This window comes from Nycticebus coucang, chromosome 12, assembly GCF_027406575.1.
Source record: "Nycticebus coucang isolate mNycCou1 chromosome 12, mNycCou1.pri, whole genome shotgun sequence".
Taxonomy (NCBI): domain Eukaryota; kingdom Metazoa; phylum Chordata; class Mammalia; order Primates; family Lorisidae; genus Nycticebus; species Nycticebus coucang.
In genome coordinates, this window is record NC_069791.1 from 1,116,261 (window position 1) to 1,143,832 (window position 27,572).

Here is a 27,572-nt window from a genome sequence, read left to right on the forward strand (position 1 = left end):
ACAGGTGCCCATCACAACACCCGGCTATTTTTTTGTTGCAGTTTGGCTGGGGCTGGGTTCGAACTTGCCACTCTTGGTATATGGGACTGGCGCCCTACTCACTGAGCCACAGGCATCACCCATGTTGATTAGTCTCCAACAATCTGATTCCTAGTCCTGGCTATAAAAGAAAAGTGATTCATTGTAACGCTTCTATCCCCACCTTCTTCCTGCCCCTCCACTTCACATATTGGTTAAGAAAACATCTAAAAACAGCATTTCCTATTTGTAAAGGGTAGCACATGATCTGTGCAGGGTTAGGGCCTTCGGTAAGGAAGGCCGCACAACTGCAGACAGGAGTATATGTGAAAATAGTCATGTTAATTTGTCTCCAAGGACTCTGAGACTCACAAATGAATTCCCCCCAAACAATAGATTCATTAAAAGCACTTGATTTCTTTGTCCAAGACTCTCTTCTTGAAGAGAGTTGTTATGCTAACGAAAGAGCTTCTATACTGGAATGTCTTTAAAAAACAGAGGAAATGGTAAAATGCAGACAATTCCAATGCTCTAAGAATAATTTTTCAGCCATGTTAGTCACGCATGATTTAATCCACTCCTTGTGAGTTTCTCATTAAAAGATGTTCCAGCAAATTACTTAAGTGATCATTTTAAAAGGTACTTGAAGGAATATACTGGAACAGATGTCAAAAATGTACCCAAGGTTCTAACATCCCACCCACATTCACTAAATGCCCCCCCCCACGCCCGCCTGTGCAGTAAAATCAAAGATGAACAGAGGTGAAACCCAAACGGGGGATGGGGAGTGGGGGGGAGTGGGGGGGGTCCAGACAAGATGTACTCACAGCAGTAAAACTTCCAACTCAGATAAAAATCTCTTCCAATGTTTCTTGCACTGCACGTTTTTCTCCTAAATATCATACAAAAAGATAAGAAAAAAAATCAAGGAAAGGACCTCTATTTCTGGGATTTTTAACCTAGGGCCTACAGTCTCCCCAGATCAGATGAACTTTTTGGTATAAATGCATGTGAACACTTTTCTGGGAAGAGAATCCTAAGCTTTCATCAGATTTTCAAAAATCTATTAGTCTCCAGACAGATTTAGAATCATTGCTCTTGAATTAAAAGTTTTTCATGCAGTATATTATAAACTAAAATAAAATCTTAAGGCACCCCCCTCAGTGACTGACTGGACTCCTGCGCGGCCAGGTGGATTCCTAAAACAGTTGCTGGCCGGAGAAAGGAGACCAGACCTGCCTCATCATGCCCTCTCCCCTTCTCAGAGACTCGTCTGTGACTCACCAACAGGGCTAGGGCTCTGCAGGATACGCCCACAGCCCTCAATGTGCAGAACCAACCACTTGAGTCTGTCAGATACTTTTGACCAATTGTCAGTTAAAAAATCTTTAAACCCACCTGTAGCCTGTAAGGTCCCACTTCCACATGTCTCCCCCTTTGGGTCTCAAACTCCTGTCTCAGAGTCTCACTTTGTCGCCCTGAGTAGATTGCCGTGGCATCTCCAACCAATGTATGTTCTCCACATACTGACTTATGACCTCACCTGTAATCCCAGTCTCCCTAAAATGTATGAAACCAAAGTGCCACCCCACCACCCAAGTCCATGTGCTCCAGGCTTCTTGGGTGTGGCTGTCTCAGTTCCCATATTTGGCTCAGGTAAACCTTCTTAAATTATTTTACTGAGTTTGGCTTCTTTCCACTTGACAATATCATATTGCCAAAGTTTCTATTTAAACTCTCTTATCATATTTTGCTCTCATGCACGTAAGTTCAGAAGTATTTAAAGACAGTCCCATGACATTCAGAACCTCCCCACCTGATCTCCCAAAGAATCCAATTTGGGTTACTTGTATTCTATTGCAAAATTTCATTAATTTGGCATTTATGACGTAGGTCATTTGGACATGTCAGTTCAAGTTTACGTCAGCATTAATTTTGAAAAGATGAGCTTACTAAGCAAATGAAAATATAATCCCTCACCTCAAAGAGGCTTTTGAAGCTAGCCCTCTGCCTGGCACATGAATGCTGGACGATGACCCAGTGATGCTGTGCTGAGCACCAGCACCACACCCCACACCGCTGGGGCTGCCTCTGCAAATCTCTCAGGGCTCCCTTTGGAGCTCTGCTTCCTAACTGCAACCTCAGAAGGGCTGAATTCAGTAAACCCCCGGGTCCCATCAGCTGTTGGCTCTGCCATGCACATTGCTAGAGAAGGCAGAATTCCAGCTCTGTTCTGGAGAGTAAAAGAAAAAAAGCTCAACAGAATTCTGGGAGCTATTTTCCAAGTTAAGCCAGGAAGTCAGAAATAACAAATCAGGCTAAATAATTGTTTTCAAAGACCACTTTATCAGAATTTGCATTTTATCAGACCATTGTCCTGGTGCAAATTGCAATTTGGGGAAATGGAGAAATGAGGTGAATAATTTTTCTGAAAGCTTTGTAATGTCTTCTGTCTGTCTCTCTAGCCCACAGATGGCTGGTCTGGTCCATTTCTCCCCACCATCCCCTGACCATGCCCAGGTCAGCATGAAACAGGGGGGGCCTTTTAGGAAATACTGATGCCGCCCCTGTCACAGTTCTGACTTAACCAGGGGGCTCATTTTGTCCATGGGGCTAATTTTGTCCCAGGATCCCTGGGAGTGTGCATGCAGTTAGGGCTGAGAACACTGCCGATGCCCTGTCCGTTCTTGATTCACACGTCTGAAATCCCTTCTTCCAGGCCCTTCTCTTCTCATCTAGTTCTTTCCATCATCCAACCCACCCTCTAACCCAGGCGTCCTCAAACTTTTTAAACAGGGGGCCAGTTCACTGTCCCTCAGACTGGTGGAGGGCCGGACTATAGTTTAAAAAAAAAAAAACTATGACAGAATTCCTATGCACACTGCATATATCTTACTTTGAAGTAAAAAAACAAACCGGGAACAAACACAATCACACTGCCTCATGTGTCCTGCAGGCCGCAGTTTGAGGACCCCTAACCTGTAATTAAAGTTATGCTTTAAAAATACAAATCTAGGAGACGGCGCCTGTGGCTCAAGGAGTAGGGCGTCGGCCCCGTATGCCGGAGGTGGTGGGCTCAAGCCCAGCCCCGGCCAAAAACCGCAAAAAAAAAATTAAAAATAAATAAAAAAAAAAAAAAAAAAAACATTTAAAAAGAAAGTTTTAAAAAAATACAAATCTAGGGCGGCGCCTGTGGCTCGAAGGGGTAGGGCGCCAGCCCCATATGCCAGAGTTCGCGGGTTCAAACCCAGCCCCGGCCAAAAAATCTGCAACCCCCCCCCCCCCCAAAACAAATCTAAGCCTTTCAGTCTTCTACTTAAAAGCCACCCATGGACTGCTCTATTTCCAACAACACCTTTTGTCATTATACCCCCCCATAAACCGTCATTCCCAAGTGCAACAAGGCTCTCACACGGCCACTCCTGAGGGGACCAGGCTCTCACACGGCCACTCCTGAGTGGGACAAGTCTCCTACACGGCCACTCCTGAGTGGGACCAGGCTCTCACGTGGCCACTCCTGAGTGGGACCAGGCTCTCACGTGGCCACTCCTGAGTGGGACCAGGCTCCTACACGGCCACTCCTGAGTGGGACCAGGCTCTCACATGGCCAGTCCTGAAGGGGACCAGGCTCTCACACAGACACTCCTGAGGCTCCAGGTTCTCATGCTCTCGCCATGCCCCTACTGAGTGTGTCACCCAGTCTACAGCTCCCCATCTTCACTACCAGCCACTTGTTTTTGAGACATGTTTATGGCATGGTAACTCTGTGCCACACTCCGGGTGGAGAGAGCTGCTATCTTTATGGGCTCCTATGACCTTTTGTACAAATTTCTGCCAAAGTGCTTCTCGATAGCCCCTACCCTTTTGTTCACCCCACTTCCCCACGGGACTGTGAGCTCCTGGAGGACTGAACTCGGCCACCCTCACCCTATGTGCTTGGTACCTGGCCATTTGGGATATGAATGAAGGTGATGACTATCCACAGCGCTTTCTCACACACCTGCTCCTGCCCACCTCCCACGACTCCTGAGCCTCACGAATCCCCTCTCCACCTCAATGGCTGCAGCCACTCAACTGTATTCTGTCCTTCAACCCCAATCATCGGCCTGTTCCTGTTGGAAGTCTCCTCTCTGCCCTCCTGAACTCTGACAGAAGAGAGCTACCTGCAGTTCAGCCCAACACGCAGCCTACATGGACATCATCATTCTGAAAGCCAGAAAGCTGGCTCATCCTGGCCGTCCTAGGCAAATCCACACCCCTGGTGGGATGTCAGGTCACAGGGCCCTCCTGACTTGTCACAAAAATCTTTTTCACGCAGTAAACCACAGAATGGGAAGGATTCAACTTCCACACCTGCAAGACAGGCATTCATTCTTCCAGTCTTCAGAGTCATATATTCTGTTTCTACTAATTATTATTATCATTAATTTTTTTGGAGACAGGGTCTCCCTCTGTCACTTAGGCTGTAGTGCAGTGGTGGGATCATAGCTCACTGCGACACTGAACTCCTAAGCTCAAGTCATCCTCCTGCCTCAGCCTCCCAAGTAGCTGGGATTATAGGTGCCTGCCACAAGGTCTAGCTGGGTTTTTTTTTTAAGAGACAGGGTCTTGCTCTGGCTCAGGTTGGTCTCGAATTCCTCAGCTTAAGCAATCCACCTGTCTCAGCCCCCCAGAGTGTTAGGATTACAGGTGTGAGCCACCACACCTGGCCCTCATTTATGAAATTTTTACTTTCAACTACATCCTTCACCTTCAACGTTGATGAAAACAACACATGTGAACATGAAGCATAACAAATAGACAGAACTGAAATCCTGTGACAGCAATTCTTTCCATACCTGTTTAAATAATTTAATGGCATATGTTCTGTTTTGAATTTCCACTCTGTATACATCAAAAATCTCCCCTTCTCCAATTAGAAAGTCTCTGTGGAAATTTCTGGTTCCTTCTACAATGTGTTGAAAGCTGATGGAGGATTTCCGCAATATTCCTTAGGAAGAGAAGCAGGGAAAAGACAAGTCACCTTTTCTCTTTCTGAGAATCAATGTCACCATTATAACCAAAATTCTCACCTCAGAAATGAGTCAGAGCCCAGAGAAGGTCAAGAGAGGAGGACCCAAGAACCCATGTGGAAGCCCCCATGTGCCGTCTGCGTGCTACTGGGGTCCGATCCCACCACTCCACAGAGCAGGTGGTTTGACAGCAGCATTGCTGTGGTTTCATCACCTCTCCAAAAAGATCAGCCAAGAAGCTCAGCAGGGGAAACACTGCCAAGACTTAGTGTTCTTGTCACTAGGTCAAGTGTTGCCATTGGTCCTTTATGAACATAAAACTCTTGGAAACTGTGAGACTAGGGTGGTGCCTGTGGCTCAGTGAGTAGGGCACTGGCCCCATATACCAAGGGTGGCAGGTTCAAAACTGGCCTCAGCCAAACTGCAACAAAAAAATAGCCAGGCGTTGTGGCGGGCGCCTGTAGTCCCAGCTATTCGGGAGGCTGAATCGCCTAAGCTCAAGAGCTGGAGGTTGCTGTGAGCTGTGACACCAGGGCACTCTACCGAGGGCAACATAATGAGACTCTGTCTCTAAAAAAAAAGGAAAAGAAAACTGTGAGACGGGAAGCGTTAATACTCCCCAAACGTGACTGAAATGTGAAAGAAGAAGCTGCAGCTTTTTGAAAAATCATCCAAAGCAGAGATTGGGAAAAAAAACATATAAAAGGTAATCAAATACAAATTCAAAAGGAAAAGCTTGGCTGCATCCTTCAGAGCCCAGCTTTGTCTGTATTTCCATAGCTAATACAAAGTCCTCTCTACAGACATTTAATGATTCATTTAGACCTTATTGTTAAAGACCCAAAACCTTGTCTGACTTTTAAAATTCTCTCTTCAGGGCGGCACCTGTGGCTCAAAGGGGTAGGACGCTGGTCCCATATGCCAGAGGTGGTGGGTTCAAACCCAGCCCTGGCCAAAAACTGCAAATAAATACATAAATAAATAAATAAAATAAGTTATAAGACACACTCACCTGGTGATAAAGTATCTTTAAAAAAAAAATAAATAAAAATAAAATTCTCTCTTCAACCAAAGAAGCTTCGGATCTGGTGGCAAAGATAATGCAAATCAACCTTAAATGGTCTTTAAAATTTATCAGAATGGTTCCCAGAAGGGGCTGAATTACTCTCCCTACTGATAAACTGGGAAAGTTGATGTACAAAATAACTAGATCTTCATACTGACCTTTAGCATTCCTCTACAGTATCTTGAAAGATTTCTGCAATTACTATGGAAAATTTTAAAACTATATAAAACTGAACATCATATAAAAATGTTTTCCTATGACACATAAAAATAGCAAATTTTGCTAACAAGAACCTGAAATATCCCCCTAGGAGACCACAATTATGTTCTTTCTTAGCCAGTGGGTTTTGTTTTTTGTTTTTCTGGGGTTTTTTGTTTGTTTTTTTCTTTTTTTTTTTTTTTTTTTGTAGAGACAGTCTCACTTTATGGCCCTCGGTAGAGTGCCGTGGCCTCACATAGCTCACAGCAACCTCCAACTCCTGGGGCTTAAGCGATTCTTTTGCCTCAGCCTCCCGAGTAGCTGGGACTACAGGCGCCCGCCACAACGCCTGGCTATTTTTTGGTTGCAGTTTGGCCGGGGCCAGGTTTGAACCCGCCACCCTTGGTATATGGGGCCGGCGCCTTACCGACTGAGCCACAGGTGCCGCCCTTTGTTTGTTTTTTTGAGACAGAGTCTCAAGCTGTCACCCTGGGTAGAGTGCCGTGGCATCATAGCTCATAGCAACCTCCAACTCGGGCTCAAGTGATCCTCTTGCCTCAGTTTTTCTATTTTTAGTAGAGATGGGGTCTTGCTTTTGCTCTAGCTGGTCTCAAACTCTTGAGCTTAAGCAATCTACCCACCTCGGCCTTCCAGAGCTCTGGGATTACAGGCGTGAGCCACTGTTCCAGCCTGTAGCCAGTGGGGTTTTTTTTTTGGTTGGGGCTGGGTTTGAACCTGCCACCTCCAGTATATGGGGCCAGTGCCCTACTCCTTTGAGCCACAAGTGCCGCCCAGCCAGTGGGTTCTTAATATAATAGTAATATGTCATCCATCAAACTGTGTCAGACAAAGCTGAAATTATTTCAATATCTATAAAATTTTATATTGAATCTTGATATAAATGGTTAATGTGTTCATTGATGTTTCTCCATCTAAATTCCCTTAAATGAAAGTGTAACTTAAAGAAAAGTGTTTTTTGGGCAGCACCCTGTGGCTCAGGGGGGTAGGGTGCCGGCCCCATAGGCCGGAGGTGGCAGGTTCAAACCCAGCCCCGGCCAAAAAAAAAGAAGAAAAGTGTTTTTTTTACCTTTCTCACTATGTTCAGGAATAGGAACATTATCTTCTGTGACGCTGGCTGTTCCCTAGGAAAAGAAATACGTACGAAGGTAACTTCATTTCATAAGTCTAGGAAGACCAGAGCCTAAAGGAAATCAAAGCTTCCCCTGGACCACACAGTGTAATGAAGTGAAATCTAACTTAGGAGAAAGCGGGTGGAAATCAAGGTTATTGCACTTTATTAAGTAACACTTATTGCCATCTATATTTAAGGCTTCCCTATCAACTGTAAAAACTCAAGCATCAATGCCGTATCAGTTATAGCTCATTTAGGATGACTTCTAATGCTGTGAAGAAGATCACTGCTAACTTGGTGTAATAAAATCCAGCAGCAACACACAAAACCTCAATGAGAAAAGGGAAATTACACAGCTAAGACGAAGGCGTAAGTCACAGCACCTACAGTATTTCTAATTCCCAACCACGAGAGGAGAAAGCTCTTAACTCTTCAAATGTTTACGAATCTCTAATTTCCTTAATCCTATGTAAATAAAGAATAATAAGGGAACCAAGGCATATCAGATTTTTAAGAGGTGCCTGCAAATCCAGCCTTCTCCTGCCTGATGATTCCCTTCCTTAAGCTGAGTTATATATGCAGCAAAGTTCGATGGTCATTTTTGATGTCCTCTACCTTGGATGGCAGGTTTGCAAAGTTTGGGAATCCATCTTTCTGATGACTTTGCCCCATAGGATTCACGACTGCTCCTGAAAGAGAAATTAAGGGAGCTAGACACAAAAAAATTTATGTCTCTGACAAACATGTTCTCTTTTCTTTCTCAAATTGGGAAAATAAATACCTTGCTGGTAACATTCATTTCTAAAGTTCAGTTTCATTCCTATGGAATGGTTACATATTTACACATGGGAAATAGCTTTCTAATGATCAAATAGCATATAATATACTTTATTTATTTATTTTTGAGACAGAGTCTCACTATGTTGCTCTCAGTAGAGTACCGTGGCATCACAGCTCACAGCAACCACAAACTCTTGGACTTAAGTGATTCTCTTGCCTCAGCCTCCCAAGTAGCTGGGATTACAGGCGCTCACCATGACGCCCAGCTATTTTTTGTTACAGTTGTTCAGCTGGCCCTGGCTGGGTTCAAACCCGACAGCCTTGGTGTATGTGGCTGACACCGTAACCACTGTGCTATGGGCGCCGAGCCCATATAATATACTTTAGTCACTTAATTAACATGAATAGCTACCTTAAATTATTGTTAGACATAATGAAAAATATTAAAGTACAAAGTAAAAAATTGAAAGAAAAAACATTGTCAGTTTTTTGCACTTATATTTTAAATGTTTTATAATTATGAGATTATATTTCCCTGGGTTAGTTTAATTTTTATACCACTTTGTGTGCTGAGGTGTTAGAGGTAGTTACGTGAGAGCATGTTAGTTATCAACCACAGATGCTAACCGCCCCTCCCCAGTATGGACTGTCAGTATCACTTCCACCTGTTACAGTCTGCCTGCGCTCAGGCAGTCCGTGTAGCTTCTTACAAAAGATTAAAACCCTGCCATATTCTGCATTCATTTCTATCACTTTCACGTAGACTTCTGGAAATTTTTATTTCACCTTCTAGTTTTCTGAGATTAGGTTCTAGTTTCTTAACTAGAAATATCTTAAACTTAGGTTTGGTTTCTTTATTTTATTTATTTATCTATTTTTTTTTTTTTTTTGAGACAGAGCCTCAAGCTGTCACCCTGGGTAGAGTGCGGTGGCATCACAGCTCACAGCAACCTCCAACTCCTGGGCTCAAGCGAGTCTCCTGCCTCCGCCTCCCAAGTAGCTGGGACTACAGGCACCTGCCACAACGCCCAGCTATTTTTTTTCTTTTTTTTTGGTTGCAGCCGTCATTGTTGTTTGGTGGCCCCGGGCTGGATTTGAACCCGCCAGCTCAGATGTATGTGGCTGGCATCTTAGCCACTTGAGCCACAGGCGCCAAGCCAGGTTTGGTTTCTTTAATTACTTTGCTTAGAAGATTAGCAATAAAACACAATCAAAACAAACCTCCTTGAACGACATCAGCCAACTAAGGACAGACATCTGCCAACGCTCCACACAAAAGCAGAACACACACTTCTCGAGAGCACAGTCAACCTTCTCTAGAACAGACCATATACTAAGCCATTAAATGAGCTCTAATACATGTGTAAGGACTGAAATCATACAAAGTGTACTTTCTGAGCACAGTGGAATTAAAGTAGAGACAAGTGACAGAAGGAAATCTGGGAGTTCATAAATAGATAGAAACTAAACTGACTCATAATTAACTGAAGAGAAATTACAAGAGAAATAAGAAAATACTTTGAGATGAATGAAAATAAAAATACAAGATACCAAAATTTATGGGATGCAGCAAAAGCAGTGCTTAGAGGGAAATCTTAGGGCTACAAATGCCAATCCTAAAAAAAGAAGAAAGACATTAAATCAATAATCTAAACTTTCACTTTAAGGAACTAGAAAAAGAAGAACGAACGAACAAAACTGAAGCAAGCGTGGAAGGAAACAGCTAAGATGGAGCTCAAATAAATGAAACAGAGACGTTCTTAAAGTTGGTTCTTTGAAAAGATCAACAAAAAGGACAATCTGTTAGCTAGACTTGCCGAGAAAGAAAAAAAAGGAGACTCAAAACATTTAGTAGTAAAATCAAGAACAAAAAAGAAACCTCATAGAAATATGCCAAAAAATTAGATGACTTAGATGGAAAGACACAATTACGGAAACGAACTCAAGAAGAAATAAACTCACAATTAAAAGAGGGACTTTACCTACCAAATGCAAACACTGTAACCGAATTCTTTGTACCCTCAATTAACCCAAAACAACAAAAGTAAGAAAAAGAAGAAATAAACAATCTGAATAAACCCATTCCAAGAAAAGAGATTGAATTAGTATTTTAAAACCTCACAGAAAGAAAAGTCCAGGTTCAGATGGCTTCACAGGTGAAATTCTACCAAACATTCAAGGAAGATCAATGTCAGTCCTTCACAAATTTTGCCAAAACATTAAGCCATTAAATCTGAAACGTTCTATTTCAAATCAGAAGTTTGGTTTCCTCTATTTCAAACAGGAAGCAGCACAATGAATCAGAATAGGCACCTACACTATCAACGCCGTCTTGCCATCTTAGCTTGGCTTGTGTCTGCCACCAGCAAAGAAGCCTGGAGAGCGAGTGGTGATGAATTGTGAAAGGCATTTCCCACGGCTTGTTCAGAATCAAATATTTTCCTTGCAAGAAATGGTCCGAAGCCTGGAAGAAGTGGTGGTCAGCTGAAGCGAGGTCAGGTGGATATGGTGAATGACAGAGTGTTTCCAAGTCCAGCTTCTGCAGTTCGAGCAGTGTTGTTTACCTGACATGTGCTCAAGCGTTGTCTTGCAAGAGGATTGCCTCTGGTTGATCTCTGGACTTAATCGCAAGCATCCTCACCATTTCGTCTACCCAGTTGCAGGGACCTCATGTAGCTGTAGTGGATAACACCAGCCTGGCCCACCAGGTACCATCAGCATTTCTTGAGAACTATTCACTATTCATCTCCACAATAGACTGTTTCATCTCCATAATCGCCATTGCGCTGAATGCTCGTGATTATGAAAAAGCATCCATTTTCATCAGACATAACAATATGGTTAGGAATGGTTCACCTTTATGTTGTGACAGCAAAGAGAGGTAAGCCTCCAGACGATTTCTCTTCTGATGCTGCTTTAATTTGTGTGGAACCCACCTTGGCAATTCGTTTCAAATGGTCTAGTGTTGTTAGAATAGTAACATCAATCCCCACTGCTAATTCACAATTAGGTTGAGATGAATTCGCTTCCACTACGGCTGTCAGCTCACCATCATTCAGCTTGGTCTCAGGTCACCCACACGGCTCATTGTCACAATTAAAATCCTCAGAACAGAACTTCTCAAACGATCGCGGTGCTGTGGATTCATTAGCCACATCCTTCCCAAACATGTCGCTAGTATCTCAAGCTGTCTGCACTGTACTGGTTTTACAACGCAACTCATATGCAAAAATAGCACATGTTCTTGACTTATCCCTGGTTTCACAAATGTTGGTCCAAAAATTTTTGAAAGATAATCACAAGCCAAAATGTGCATTAGAAAGAATGAAGACATACCTTCACAATAAAAAAATGAGGACAAAAAAAACCCCAAAAAGTGTCAAAGCGGAATGTCAGAGATATCAACTGTCACACTTAGTACTTAAGGAAAGTGTACACTTCATATTTAATAACCTAACAAGACGACAAAACAACTTCCAAATCATTCAATAAGGCCAGCTTTAGAATCTGGTACTGATGCCAGGGAACGACATCACAAGAAAATTGCAGAACAATATTTCTTATAAATATAGATGCAAACATCCCCAATAAAACATTAGCAATCCAAATCCAGAAACGTGCAAGAAGAATCAGATATAATGACCACATGAGGCTTATCCCAGGAATCCAAGATTTGCCTAGGATCTGAAAGCCAATCAACGTAACACTAACAGAATGCAGGACAAAACCACAAGTTCACCTCAGTAGACGGCAAAAAGGCATCTGATGAAAACAAATGCTCTACCATAACATACCCTGAGGAGCAGAGGGACACCCTCAGTCTGGGACAGGCCGTCTGTGAAAACCCACAAGCAACATCATTCCTAGTGAAAGACTGAGTGTCTCCCCTGAAGGTCAGGGGCAGTGTGGGGACGGTGCTGTGAGGGAGTCTGGTCTTGCTGCTTCTGTTCAACATTACACCCAAGGGTCCAGCCAGAGCAACTAGGCAAGACAACATGATAACAAACATCCTGAACTAGGAATTCTTGCATAGAATAAAACGTGAGCTTTCGGAACTGTAAAGGCACTGAAATTCATTGCCTTTTGTTTGTGAAAAGAGAGAGATTTCTTTGCCATATAAAATGGAAATTCAACATGGCTATCTAAGAAGCAAATAGGAAGCTGTGGTTTTCGTGTCAAAACTGGAAACAGCTGCTGGTCGTTGAAATAAAAATGCAAAATATGATAAGAACATGTGTGCCAAGAACAAGTGACAGAAACAAGATTCCAGTTGCTTTAACATCTGCGACAGTCAGGATGCCTCGTGCCCCCTCGAGGCAGCAGCCTGCATTGCGGGGACAGTGCCTTGGAGGCGGAAAAAGGCCCTTCCTCGTGAGACCAGAAGAATCCCATCTGCAACTGAACGCCCGGGGGCTGGAATGTAAAGGGTCAAAATTCCTCCAAAATGAAAACTACCCCACCAAAAAAAATAATTCTAAAGAAGTGTAGGCAAAACTGATTATCTGGATATATCTGTCCATGGTAGCAGCAAAGACCAAATCTTTTCACACATTTTCAGCAGAAGCTCCAGCCCCTACTTTAGTGAGCAGCTAACAGGGCACCCCTGTGTGAAGGCCACACAGGTTTCCAACAAGCCAATACATCGCACTCTTAACAACCTGTATCATTCACTTTTTCAAAATTATAATTCAAAACATCAACTCAATAAATCATAATTAAATAATGCTATTTTTGGCTCAGTGTCTGTGGGTCAGTGGTTAGGGCGCTGGCCACATGCACCAGGGCTGGTGAGTTCGAACCCGGTCCAGGCCTGCTAAACAACAATGACGACGACAACAACAATAACAAAAATAAATAGCCAGGCGTTGTGGCAGGTGCCTGTGGTCCCAGCTACTTGGGAGGCTGAGGTAAGAGAATCGCTTGAGCCCAAGAGTTTGAAGTTGCTGTGAGCTGTGACACTCTGATGCTCTACTGAGGGTGACATAGTGAGACTCAAAAAAATAATAATAATAACAATACTATTTTCTTTTCTTTGTTTTTTGTAGAGACAGAGTCTCACTTTATGGTCCTCGGTAGAGTGCCGTGGCATCACACAGCTCACAGCAACCTCCAACTCCTGGGCTTAAGCGATTCTCTTGCTTCAGCCTCCCAAGTAGCTGGGACTACAGGTGCCCGCCACAACGCCCAGCTATTTTTTGGTTGCAGTTCAGCCGGGGCCGGTTTGAACCCGCCACCCTCAGTATATGGGGCCAGTGCCTTACTGACTGAGCCACAGGCGCCACCCACAATACTATTTTCTTTAGCATTAGTGACACTGAGAGTGGGCTCTACTGAGAGTGACACAGTGAGACTCAAAAAAAAAAAAAATAATAATGCTATTTTCTTTAGTAAAGGACTAAAGCACTCTTATCCTCGTCCTCAGCTTTACCTATGTCTGTGTGCTAGACCAATAAACAAGTGTCTTTCCACCAATCAGCTAAAATTCACAAACATGAAGTCACCTTTGCATGTGCAGCCGAGCAGGGCTCCACCACGGTGAGGAACCCTGTCCACTTTCAGCGCACGTAACTCCCCACTGCACAGTGACTCACAGAGAGAAAATACACCCTAACATCTATCCCAGAACGAGGACTATGAAACATACCTGTGTGCCCTCTCAAACTGGCCTGAGTTTACATTGAGAACAGCCAGTCATGTGGTGGGGTCAGTGGCAGGGAAAGACCCAGATGATGAAAAGGCTCTATAGTCCCTGGACTCCCTGAATTTCACTTGCTCAGCCAGCGTCAGAATAAAGTATTCTGCTGTACTAAACTAAGTGAAGAGGCAGTGTGTAAAAGATGCAGGGATTAGCCAAGTTGCAGGGATGGCCTCAGGGTAGAAGTGTGTTAGGAGTGAATGTTCCATTAACACCAAACATCTATGAAATAAAACTCAATCTGAAGCAACAGTTTTCTTGTACAAATCTCAGGACTTCTTCATGTGTGCAAGGACTCATGTGGACCAAACACGGTACATCACCAAATAACACATATGCAAATAAACAGAACAAAAAGGATGCCAACATAAAAAAACAAAAGAATAAAGCTTCTAACCTAAGACTCTTAGTCTATAAAATATATTCCCAAGATGAGTCAAGATCATCACTGTTGAAGTGAATAAATGGAATAAACAGAACAAGGGACAAACAATAAATGGAGAAAACTTCATGACCTTTAGATGTGAGGCCTGGTGCACAGTATCAGAAAGACATGACAAACGGGAGAACTGGGCCGCTGGGAATGGATAGCAGATAAGAAAGGTAGAGTTAAAGCCTGCGGCATGAAGCAGCGGTCAAGAGGCAAAGAATAATCCCAAGATTATTGTGCAGGTATCATCTACACTAAAATTTGTGGGGGGGGGGGGGGCGGGGTAATCCTAGCATTCTGGGAGGCTGAGGCGGGTGGACTGTCCTGAACTCACAGGTTCCAGACCAGCCTGAGCAGGAGGGAGACCCATCTCTACTAAAAATAGAAAAACTAGGCAAGTTTTTGAGGCAAGAGGATTGCTTGAGCCTGAGTTGGAAGTTGCTGTGAGCTATGATGCCATCGCACTCTGCCCAGGGTGACAGCTTGAGACTGTCTCAAATATAAAATAAAATAAAATACAGGGGAATCCAGTTATACTTAATTGTATCTTAATTATAAAACAAAGAATAACATTATCTGAATTTTTTTTTTTTGAGACAGGGTCTTACTCTGTTGGCTGGGCCAGTAGTGTCATAATAGCTCACAGCAACCTCAAACTCCTGGGCTCTTTCCCTCAGCCTACTGAGTAGCTGAGACTACAGGTGCATACATACCTCCACGCCCAGCTAATTTTTCTGTTTTTTTTTTTTTTGAGACAGATCCTCAAGTTGTCCCCCTGGGTAGAGTGCCGTGTCATTAGCTCATAGCAACCTCCAACTCCTGGGCTCAAGTGAGTCTCCTGCCTCCGCCTCCCAAGTAACTGGGACTACAGGCGCCTGCCACAACACCCGGCTATTTTTCTTTGGTTGCAGCCGTCATTGTTGTTTGGCGGGCCCGGGCTGGATTCGAACCTGCCAGCTCAGGTGTATGTGGTTGGTGCCTTTGCTGCTTGAACTACAGGTGCCAAGTCATAATTTTTCTGCTTTTTTTTTTTTTGTAGAGAAGATGGAGCCTCACTAGGTTGTTCAGGCTGGTCTTGAATTCCTGGCCTCAGTACTCCCACCACCTGGGCCTCCCAAACTGCTAGGGTTATAGGCATGAGCCGCTACACTTGGCCTGTATTTTTCTTAAATATTGTGATTCTAATCACACTTATGACTCAAAAGAGTTTCCGAGTTTGGAACAGAGAGCTGATTCTGTCAGCTGCTAAAAATGAAACATTTAAAAAAGTATAGTTGCCAGTAATAGTGAAAGAAAAAACAGAAGGTAACAGCCCACAGAGTGGTAGAAAAAAGGGTATTGTATAGTAGGGCAGGCGACACGGGAAGAGTGTCACCAGGAAACGTGAAGCTACAACATCCCTTCCAGATAAAAGCCACAGGTAACAGCGAGTCCGCGTCTCGGATAAAACACAATATTTACATATTCAAGCCATGACTCCTATAAGATGGATTGAGAGTTAGATCACATAAGTGTTTACCGTAGTTTGTAATTAAATGGATGGCTCGGTGATGCCCCATCTCCTGGAGGACCTGCAGAAGGTCACCGAGGGTCTTGTTTTTCTGTGCCCAGGACCACAGCAATTCTCTTGTCCCACTTCTACCTTGATCTACATATTTTTCAATATGACGGACATCCAGCCAGCTGCTTGAGAGCCGCTCCGCTGTGGAAATTGCAACAGAGAAGAGCCAAGAATAGTCAGACATACTTTGATTGGAATATTTTTTTAATTGAGAACAGGAACAAATGTCAAGAAGACTTGTTTTAGATAACCTGTATATATTATTTCATCTCATTCATAACTTTTTATTTTGAACTAATTTAGCATACAATCCATGCCCACCTTCTGCTAATGGTAACTTCTTACTAACTCACGACCCAATCATCTGAATCAGCAACAACTAAACGGCAGATGTGTTCTTAACTCCACTCACTAGTTTTTCCACCTGTCCCCTTTTCCTTTCTAAGATTCTGTCCCGTTTCACACATAGCAGTTACACTGTTCCTTCTCCTTACACTCCCCAATCTGTGAGGTTCCCCCCATCTTTCCTTGTCCTTCAGGAGAGTAAAATAACACTGTGTCCCTCTCGGTGTGAGGCATCAAGAGGGCTACGGTATAAATGTCTCTTCACGGTAATGTTCATCTCGAGTGCCTGGTGAAGGTGGACTCTGCAAGGTCTCTCCACTACAGAACTATCTTTCCCTTTATAGGTATTAGGCATGCTGGGAGGTACTCTGAGATTAAGGAAATCCCCTGCTTCTCACATTTGGCCATTCACACCTGCAGGCACCAGTGGGTGGCACTCAGCGCCATCACTGTGGCATCTGCCTGACGGGGGCATTCTAAGCCACATTCCCTTCTAAGTTCATTCACTGTAAATGCTCTGTAGGAAATAGCAGTCCCTACTCTCCCATTTATTTATTTATTCGATTTTTTATTTACATCAGTATGGACTCATGGGTGTTTATTTTATTCTACAGGTTAAAGTCCAACCCTATCTATTTTGTTGCTGAAACTGCTCTGGCTTTGCCCACTTAGCTTGGCTCTTGCATTCTTTTGACAAGCCTTTTATTTTACTTATTTCAAGCTCACGTGAGGGTACACGCAGGTTATGGTGTTAGCATTTCAGATTATTACAGGGGTTTGGTCACATAAAACTGCTTTTGTACAGTTCGAGTCAGTTACCAGGGTGCCCATCACCCAGATAGCACACACTGTGCCCATTAGGCATGAACTTTCCTTAGATATAATATTTACACATAAAAAGGCATAAACATTTCATAGCTTATGATTCTCACCGTAGGAAACTAACAGTTTATAAAGCAAATCCAGAATTAACTTTTCAAGTCCAGGGGACGCTGGCTTTATACTCCACTATTTCCCTGTCTCCATTCCGTTTTACCTTTTCTTTCTTTAATTTCTGAATTGCTTCCCGTCCCTTGGCTGAGAAGCTGCGGATCTCAGAGGCTCTCCTGTGAGCACCCCACTGAGATTCAGCTGGAACACCTGTGCACAGGTGCAACAGAGGGGGCTTTCAGTTCACTGACACTGCCGGGCAAGAGGTCCGAGTTTGTACTGAATCTAAGGAAAGCCAGATAAAGCAAAGGCATTTTTTCTAATAGTAGAAGCTCATCGTGAAAACGGACCCCAGCTCAGTTAACATGGACACTGTCTGCAAGCCCAGACTGCTTCCAGGACAGAGGTGAAATGTGGCTGCTCTTTTTCTACCTGGTGATTCACAGTGCGGCTTTAATAGCTTTTTTCTAACAATGATGCATTCTGAACAGAAACACCACTACAGAGTATTATTAGCCTCCATAAAATGTATCATTCATTTAGATCAAAATCTATAAAATAAAAGCTCCAATTTTATGCAATAGGAATTTAAACTCTTGACTTGTTAATTACATTCTTGAATATTTATAGCTTTCTCCAATTCTTTATAACTTGTTCCCTTTATTCCCAGTACAAATCAAATAAAAATAAAGAGGTACATTCTGAATGACTGTTTTTTTTTTTAATTATTAAATCATAGCTGTGTACATTAATGCGATCATGGGGCACCATACACTGGTTTTATAGACCGTTTGACACATCTTCATCACACTGGTTAAGATAGTTTTCCTGGCATTTTCTTAGTTATTGTGTTAAGACATTTATAGTCTACATTTACTAAGTTTCACATGTATCCTTGTAAGACGCACCGCAGGTGTAATCCCACCAATCACCCTCCCTCTGCCCATCCTCCCCCCTCCCTCCCCTCCCTCTCTCCCTTCTCCATATTCTTAGGTTGTAACTGGGTTATAGCTTTCATATGAAAGCCATAAATTAGTTTCATAGTAGGGCTGAGTACCTTGGATACTTTTTCTTCCATTCTTGAGATACTTTGCTAAGAAGAATATGTTCCAGCTCCATCCATGTAAACATGAAAGAGGTAAAGTCTCCATCTTTAAGGCTGCATAATATTCCATGGTGTACATATACAACAATTTATTAATCCATTCGTGGATCAATGGGCACTTGAGCTTTTTCCATGACTTAGCAATTATGAATTGGGCTGCAATAAACATTCTGGTACAAATATCTTTGTTATAATGTGATTTTTGGTCTTCTGGGTATATGCCTAGTAGAGGAACTATAGGATTGAATGGCATATCTATTTTTAGATCTCTAAGTGTTCTCCAAACATCTTTCCAAAAGGAGTGTATTAATTTGCATTCCCACCAGCAGTGTAGAAGTGTTCCCTTTTCTCCACATCCACGCCAACATCGCTGGTCTTGGGATTTTGTGATACGGCCTTTCTTACTGGAGTTAGATGATATCTCAAAGTAGTTTTGATTTGCATTTCTCTGATGATTAAAGATGATGAGCATTTTTTCATATGTCTGAAGGCCGTGCGCCTGTCTTCTTCAGAGAAGTTTCTCTTCAACTCCCTTGCCCAGCCTGTGATGGGATCACTTGTTCTTTTCTTGCTTATACATCTGAGTTCTCTGTGGATTCTGGTTATTAAGCCTTTGTCAGAGACATAACCTGCAAATATCTTCTTCCATTCTGAGGGCTGTTTGCTTGCTTTACTTACTATTTTCTTGGCTGTGCAGAAGCTTTTTAGTTTGATCAGATCCAAGTAGTGTATTTTTGAAGCTGCTTCAATTGCCTGGGGGGTCCTCCTCATAAAATACTCACCCAAACCGATTTCATCAAGGGTTTTCCCTGCACTTTCTTCTAGTATTTTTATAGTTTCATGTCTTAAGTTTAAATCTTTAATCCAGTGAGAGTCTATCTTAGTTAATGGTAAAAGGTGTGGGTCCAGTTTCAGTCTTCTACAGGTTGCCAGCCAGTTCACCCAGCACCATTTGTTAAATAGGGAATCTTTTCCCCACTGAATGTTTTTAATTGGCTTGTCAAAGATCAAATAACGGTAAGTAGCTGGATTCACCTCTTGGTTCTCTATTCTGTTCCAGACATCTACTTCTCTGTTTTTGTGCCAGTACCATGCTGTTTTGATCACTATCGATTTATAGTACAGTCTCAGGTCTGGTAGCGTGATTCCTCCTGCTTTATTTTTATTTCTGAGTAACGTCTTGGCTATTCAAGGTTTTTTCTGATTCCATATAAAACAAAGCATTATTTTTTCAAGTTCTTTAAAGTATGACAGTGGAGCTTTAATTATGGTGGATAGGTTTGAAAATGTCCTGAAGAGCTGGTTTGGTTATGGCAAATTTCTTCCACATATGAATTTCATTAAAGTATTTAATTTCTCCATCATAAATGAAACTCAATTTAGCTAGATATAGGATCCAGGGTTGAAAGTTATTTTGCTTTAGGATATAAAAAGTCAATGACCACCCTCTTCTGGCTTGAAAAGTTTCAGCAGAGAGATCTGCAGTCATTCTAATATTCTTCCCTTTGTAGGTGATGGATTTCTACATCTGGCTTCTTTCAGAATTTTCTCCTTCATATTAACTTTAGTGAAGTTAATTATGATATGCCTGGGGGATGTCTTATTCAGATTGAGTCGTGCTGGGGTTCTGAAACTGTCTGATATCTGAATTTCAGAATCTCTTGGCATGTCTAGAAAGTTCTCTTTCATAATTTCATGGAGAAGGGCCTCTGTGCCTTGCGAGGCCACTTCATCACTTTCAGGGATTTCAATGAGGCAGATATTAGCCTTCTTCAAATTATCCCAGAGCTCCAGATATGAGAGAATGATCCATTTTTGCTCTCCATTTCTCTTCCTCTTTGAGAGTTTGGGAGCCTTCAAAGGCTTTGTCTTCAATGTCAGAAATCCTTTCTTCTGCTTGCTCCACTCTGTTACTGAGGGATTCTACTGTATTTTTCAGATCTTTGAGGGATGAAAATTCTTGCTTCAGTGTGTCAAAATCTTTGGTGATTTTGTCTTTAAATTCATTAAATTCTTAAGACAACTTTTGAATTTCTCCTCGAATTTCTAATTCCGACTTCTGAATTGCTCCTTGAATTTCTAATTCCAAATTTTCCTCCATTCTATTAATCTTGTTTGCAATCCAAATTCTGAATTCGATTTCAGACATCTCAGCCAGCTGTTTATGAATGGGATCTTCAGTTACATCTGCCATATCTTTCTGGGGGGGATTGATCTATTCTGGTTATTCATGTTGTCAGAGTTTTTCCGCTAATTCTGCCCCATGATTATTTTACACCATTTGAGTTTTCCCCTGGAGATTTGTCGAGGACCCATACAGTGCTATGGCCTGAGAAACTGGGAACCTGTTTGGTGTGGCGGGGCTAAGTGTTTCTGTCTTGTTTTCAGCTGGTCTCTGTCCGACCCTAGTGAAACAGTTACTCTGGGTTGAAGTCTGAGCTGTGGAGAAATACCAGCAATTAAGTCACCCCGCCCCCACAGGCAACAATTGGAAAAGGAAAATCAAACCTTCCTACAACCACACACCCAAGGCACCACCTGAATCATCCTCGGGCGATTGTCTCAGTTCAAAAGGTCCAAATCAATTGTCTCAGTCAGCACCTGTCTCAGGTGGGAGAGTTTAAAATCTCTGGCAACTGGATCACAGGGGTCTGGTGCCAACTCAGATATGGCTTGCTCCAGTGCTCCATGAAGTCAGGAGGACCCACCCAGCAAATAGATCAGTCTGGGAAGATTGATGCCTCCTTCTCCACCTTGCACCTCTGTCACACCCAGTCACTGATAGCCCTGCAGGACTGTGACCCAGTTGCCTGTAGTGAACATATATTCCAAGGGTTTGCACCTGCCTGAATCACAAGGAAATCTGTATCTGCTCAGCCAGGCTGCTGCGTTCTGCCTCTATCCAGCAGGGGGAGGTGAGGCCTGACAACCTCGGGCGTTTGATGGAGCCTGTGGGGGGGGGTGTTCACTCAGCTCCAGCCCTGCCCCTGATTGATGTTACCGATAGTACAGAACAGAACAACTTTGCAGGAATTTGTTTCTGTCCCTGCTAAATTCCCCTGCAGAAGAGAAGCTGTTTTAAATTCCCAGAGCCTGCGCCTCAGGCCCTGTCTTTGCTCCTGCAGGTTTGTATTCGGTTTCCTGTCAGTTTTAGCCTCCTGCCTTTCTTTGTCATAGACTGACAATCCTCTGAGGGCCAGGTGCGTCTTAGGCTCAGTAAAGTGGTCCTCTGGGTCAGCCCCGCCCTGGGAATTTCCTGGCTCTGCACATGCATTTCTAGTCCCCATGCTCCAGCCAGGCCGGTACTGCCTCAGGCAAACCTTTACTCACAGGGCCTGCATTTCTGTCCGTGGTGATTGCCACCTGAGAAGATTCCCAGCCTCCTTTGGTTGCCCAAGGAGACAGGGGGTGTGGCTTCGGAATATCTGGGAGTGAGCCCTATTGTTGCCCAAAACAGCTGCTGCTCTGTGCCTCGGGGCACCACCGCTCTGGTGTGATTCCCTCTCAGCCAACCGTCTTCTCTTCACCCCGGTGCTGCAGAATCAGCACTGACCGGCTGCAGTCTAGGCCCTGTCCACACTCCTCAAGAAATCACCCAGGTATCTGGACTCCTGGGGAACAGGCCTCCAGACCTCAGATTGAGAGTGGAAGGGAGTGCTGGGAGCTCTGAATTGCAGGTAGAGAATATATACAGTTTTATATAGTTTTATGCCTGGCAGGAGAATGCCGTGGCACCCTAGTAGAGGAGGTAGGTCCAGTTTTTAGAGGGTCTCTCCCGTGGAGTGTAGTGGGAGGACCTTTGAACTCTGCTCATTTGTTTGTGGGACACTCCGAGCCGTTCTCATGGGGGAGGGGACTCCCGTCGCTTGGTGATGGATTTTGTACCTTTTGTTTGTATCCTTGGGGTCACAGCTCGCCTCAGCGGGGTTGATGTGCATTCTTCAACCTTCTCTCTAGGTACAGCTCTAATCCACCAGGTTACTTGCTAAATTTCTGTCCTTTAACTCTCCTTCTGGACGGGAGCCTCGGTGGAAAGCTGGCTTCAGTCAGCCATCTTGTCTCCGCCCCCTGACTAATTATGTTGTTAAAGTTAAGAGCATTCTAAGCCCAAAAGACAAATTAAGAAAAACATGTTAAGCATTGTTTTAAGCCATTTTTAAGAAAAATACGTTAGGCATTGTTTAAAAGCATTTTAAGAAACATGTTAAGCATTGTTTAAAACCATTTTTTATGGAAAGCAAAACTTTTTGTTAAAAGTCATCTTGGCATAATATAAGGAAAAATGTCAACTTAAGAAGTTCAGAGATCAGTTTATCTGAAGATTGCTTAACAATCACTGCTGCTTAAACGTCCTGAAGGCTGGTCTGTGAAGGCTGCTCTGAGAAGGCAGGACTAGCATTAACCGTCGGGGAATTCAGCTGCAGAAATGTTGGGGAATTCAGCTGTAGAAATCTCGGTCTCCACATGCAAATACATCTCTGAAGGGTTTTTCCCAAGTAACCAAACACACCCCTATTTGGAATCTTTGTATTTGCATATAACCACAGGCCAAAAGCCCAAGGAAATGAAGACTACCTTCTTCTCAAAGCCTGTTTTTGGAGAAGAGAATGGGGTGTGCTCTCTTTCTACACAATACCCAAAGGAATTAGGCAATTTTTAAAAAGGAACTTTAAAGATATTTTTAATTCCAGAAAAGTCAAAACAAACTCAAAGTGTTCAGTTGGCTCTGTCCTTCCTATGCACATGAGACCGTGAGAGGAACATGCATTGGTAACAGACTTCACAAGAGATGGGAATAGTCCTTATCCAGACATGTGCTCTGTCATCCTGTACTTGAGTAGGGCTCACAGTCTGTAACTGAGGTGGGCTGTGCACACTTCCTCAGGGGCCCTCTGTGCATCCTGCACGCTCAGTCCTACACCACAGTGAGAGGTGTGCAGTGAGGATAAGACGGAGGCACCAGAGCTGGGCCAAGACCACACAGCTGGTCTGGTCAGTTTAGCTCCTATGTGACCTTCACATTGTGTCTCCCATTTTTGCTGTTTTGTAAATTCAGCTTTAACCTAAAAGTGTACGTTTTGAGTAGCTTAAGAGAATTGATTTAGGAGATTAACTTTTGAACTGGAATGTTGTTTTGGGTCATGGGTTACGCTGAGTATTGCTTGTTATGGGTCATGTGTTATGCCGATTATTGTTGCTTGAGAGAAGGGTTAATGTGGTTTTTGCTTTAAACTTTCATGTACAAAACTGTGGTTTTGGAAATGGAAGAAGAGAATGGTCTTGGCTACTCTCACTATTCTCCAGAATTTTTGGCCTTGGGACAAAGTTTGGTGGACCTGTCCCCATCTCTGCATCTCAGCTGATGACAGGTGGCCAGACCATCTTTGTCCAGTAACACAGGTGAGGACCATTAACTTCTAGAGGAGACCCCTCCACACTGGCGTTTCAGCTGCACCACAGAAGCTGTGTGATTTCATTCCCAGGTGACTGAAACCAGAGACTTGGCTGCACGATGGAGTGTGAAAGGCTGAGCTGAAGCTGCACAGCTGACTGGTCTGCTCAGCCCTGTCTCCTCCCCTCACACCTTCTGTGATTCTCTAGTTAGGGTTTCATGAAAATTGTGAGCACCTTTATCTCAGAAGACTGGGGGGAGGTCGTGACATTCAGATAGTAAGTGACCTTACATTGTTGGAGTAAAGGCTACTTTGATGTTTTCTTTGATGATGCTTTTAGGTAAAGTTAAAGGTTTCTACGTTTGTTTCCTTGTATGCCATTATAAACACTATTAAAACTGTAACTGAGGCAGACGCTGTTCTCCAGATTGCTGGGTCTCTGACGATAAAACTCGTTGGGCCTAATCCCCTTCTCCACATTTGGCTGATAGTGACAGGCGGCCAGACCCTCCTTGTGCCGTAACGTGATATCAATACCATTTCCCCACACATTCTTCCTTTCTTACACTTCTCTGTAGCATTTTCATAGACCTTTTGTCGGCATTCAATTGGAAAGTCCTCCCAAACAGGGCCCATGATGTTCTATTTAGCACCCATCTTAGTCTAAGAAAGGACATTCTGGGTGTTTAATAGATGTCTGTTCATTCATTAATTTATTCCAAACACAGATAACTAGTGAATGCCTGCTTTGAAAATTCTAAGCCCCCTACTAAATGCAGCCTGTTGGCCAAAGGAACCCCAGAACACCCCCATACCTGAGTCCTTGGCTGTGAAGGAAAGTCAGACACTCCTGGCTGTACCATCTCCCTTTTGGAGTTCAGATGCAACAACTGACAGCATTAATGTTAGAACAGTGATCCTAAGACAGACAGGACAGATACTTCTAGATCTAAGGCCCTGCAGGCCAAAGGTTGAGTCCCACCTGAGGCCATCAGTTGACAGAACAGATCACTTGGAGCCCCATACTATGGCTCTGCAATTAGCAGTCTTCCTCATTTTAAAATATTTCTGCTGACTCCAAGCCTTTAGACAAAGCTTTATTTCTTTAACCAATTACAAATCAAAGAGTCTCTAAGTCCACCTACAATGTGTACCATGCCCCGCACCCCCATGTCCCACCTTCTTGGGTCAGCTCGGTGTTCAGCTTCCACCTGCTGGTTTACGATTTCACCTGCAATTCCTGTTTTCCCTAAAATGTATAAAATCAAACTGTAACCTGACTGCCCTGGGCTCCCATTCTCAGGACCTTCTGAGATTGTTTCCCCAGGCCATGGCCACTGTTGGCTCAGAATAAATCTTCTTAAATTATCTTACAGTTTTGTTTCTTTTCCATTAGCAGAAACAGCAAAAAACAAGACAAGGCCTTGCCCTCACGCAGCTCCTTTCTAGATGAACAAACATGTATTTACGTTTGCATTTGTGTTTACAGTATACATACACATACGAAGGTGAGAGGTCACACATAACACAGAGGAAGAGAAAGGTCAGGGGCAGAAGGGGGTGAGTGGGTGTGGACTTTAAAACAGCCGTTAGGGCTGTGAAGCAAAACACAGGGAAGTGAAGCAAGTCCCAGGTTATGGGCAGGAAACAGGTTTCCTGTGAGTTCCAGCAATAAGGAGGCCAAGTGGTCAGAGACAGGCCAACAGAGGGAGGGAAGTGAGAAAAGTGCGTGGGGCTTCAGTGTTTGTTCTGCGCAAGGCAGGAGGCTCCCAGGCAGTTCTGAGGAGAGTGAAGAAAGAGCAGGCTTCACCGAGAAACGGGCTCCCCAAGAGAGGCGGACTCAGTGAGGGCAGCAGGAGAGTCTGGTCAGCAGACTGCTAAAATAAAAAAATAATTGGGGGGGTGGCTTTTGGTGGTTTGTGGTGGCAGTGGTAAGAAGCGATCTGATTATCAGATCCTGGAGGCAGAGTGGAGAGCACCATTTGCTGAGAGATGGGAAGTGGTTTGGGAGAGAAAGCTGAACAACTGAGATGGGACGACTTTGGGGGGGCATTTCTGGACTAAGTTGAAGATGTCTGTCAAGTAGACAGATGGATGAAGCTGACCCCCACAGAGACGCAGGCTGGAAATCTGGGCATTACTAGTGGAGCACATAGTAATTCAAAAGGTCATGAATACAGGAGACTCACAGAGGAGGAGCGGCTGGGGAATGCGCGGAGGGACACTCTGAGAGATAAAGAGAAATCTGTAAGGAGAGAAGAAAATAAGCAGAGTATAGTGCTTCAAGGAGGGAGTGATGGATTGTGTCAGATAAGACAGGGCTTCAGCTGACCGCTGGACTGAGCTCTGGTGACCTTGCACTAGAGGGACTTTGACAGAGCAGAATGTGCGCATGTATGTATGTGTGTGTGCACATGTGTGCACATGTGTGCCAGGTTGGAGAGGGCTCAAGGACGAATGAGGAGCATAAATAGCCTTTTAAGGGATTTTACCATGAAGGGGAACAGAGAAATGGGATGACAGCTTAGAGTAGGACATTATAAGGTGGGAGAAATAACATGATGGTCAAAAAAACAAACCAAACCAAACCCCAGGCCGTCCTCCACTCCAGGGAGGGAGACACCTCTCCAGGCCGCTGCGGGGGGCACTGCACATGGTTACTCCTTCCCAAGAGCACATGGGAAAGGGGGGAACTGGGGTGCTTTTACCCTGCAGGTATCTGTCAGATGCTGCCTCTGGTGTGGTTGACATCCACGTGACAACTCACATAAAAACAGCATGTTTCTTTGATATGATGTGAGGAAAATGGCACTTTCCCTCTACGGTTGTCCTCCCAGACAGCCATAACCTCAGTTTGATCTTCAGAATAGCACCAAACCCCTGAGGAACATTCTTCAAAACAGTAGACCAGTGCCAGCCAGCATTCCTCAAACTGCCAGGAACATCACGAACAGCGGGAGTACGGGAAATTACTGAAACCACACTTTGTGAATCAATAACGGGCAGAGGTGAGAACTGTGGTAGGGGCCTGAACTTCGCAAAGGCATAGTTTAAAATAATAATAACCAACAGCGGTCCCCTAGTTCGCTGTCCTGTAATTGCTACTCAGGAGTCAGACAGGTAATGTTATAAAGATTCCTAACTTTCTTTTTTCTTTTCTTTTCTGGAGACAGAGTCTCACTAGGTTGCCTGGGTAGAGTGCTATGGCGTCACAGCTCACAACAACTCTTGGGTGTAAGCGATTCTCTTGCCTCAGCCTTCCAAGTAGCTGGGACTACAGGCACCTGCCACAATGCCTGGCTATTTTTTTGTTGCAGTTGTCATTGTTGTTTTAGCCCAGGCCAGGTTTGAACCTGCGAGCCTGGGTGTACGCGCCTGGCACCCTACTCACTGACTATGAGTGCTGCCCAAGATTCCTAACGTTCTTGATTACTCTCTTAGATAACATCACCTTGTGAAACCTAAGGGTAGTTTCTGAGGTATCTTCCAGGCCCTGCATTCCAGTGGACCAGCTGACCACGGGCCCATTCCAAAGAACTGACTAGACTTGTCTCCAGACCCCCACCTAGGAACCAACTCAGCACAAGACGACAATCCCTCCACCCCTTGGTTCCAGCCTGAACCCAGCCAAACTGCCCATGCCTTTGCCTGCCAAACTATCTTCAGAAACCCTTTCTCCCAAATTCTCAGAGCTTCTGGTGCTCTGTGACATTTAACTCTCCGCTGTGACCACGGCCACAGTGTGCTGGCTCTGAGCAATGGGCAGGGTAACTGGGTTGGGCTGTGACACTGTCACTAAGGAGCTGAGGGAGACGGGGCTGCCAAATGTGAGGGCATCCTGGAGACACTCTTGGAGCAGGGAAAGGACGTTAGGTAAAAAGAAGGACGTCTAAGTAAATACAGGTTT

General features: G+C 43.9%; 1 protein-coding gene across 5 annotated transcripts in view; it reads right to left on the bottom strand.

The window, feature by feature from the left end:
• IRAK3 (interleukin 1 receptor associated kinase 3) overlaps positions 1–27,572 on the bottom strand; it is an 81,489-nt gene that overhangs the window by 18,833 nt on the left and 35,084 nt on the right. For 4 of the 5 annotated variants that reach the window (XR_008373156.1, XM_053554300.1, XM_053554302.1 and 1 more), the window contains 5 exons: positions 15,851–16,033; positions 8,042–8,115; positions 7,382–7,436; positions 4,857–5,008; positions 846–910 (listed from right to left, as the gene is read on the bottom strand). Coding sequence is in view for 4 of the 5 variants with exons in the window: in XM_053554300.1 (XP_053410275.1) it covers positions 846–910; positions 4,857–5,008; positions 7,382–7,436; positions 8,042–8,115; positions 15,851–16,033 (529 nt within the window). In the remaining variant the exon portion in view is untranslated. Of the gene's footprint in view, positions 1–845; positions 911–4,856; positions 5,009–7,381; positions 7,437–8,041; positions 8,116–15,850; positions 16,034–17,273; positions 17,689–27,572 lie in introns of those variants that run through there. The other variant, XM_053554303.1, reaches the window with a different exon arrangement.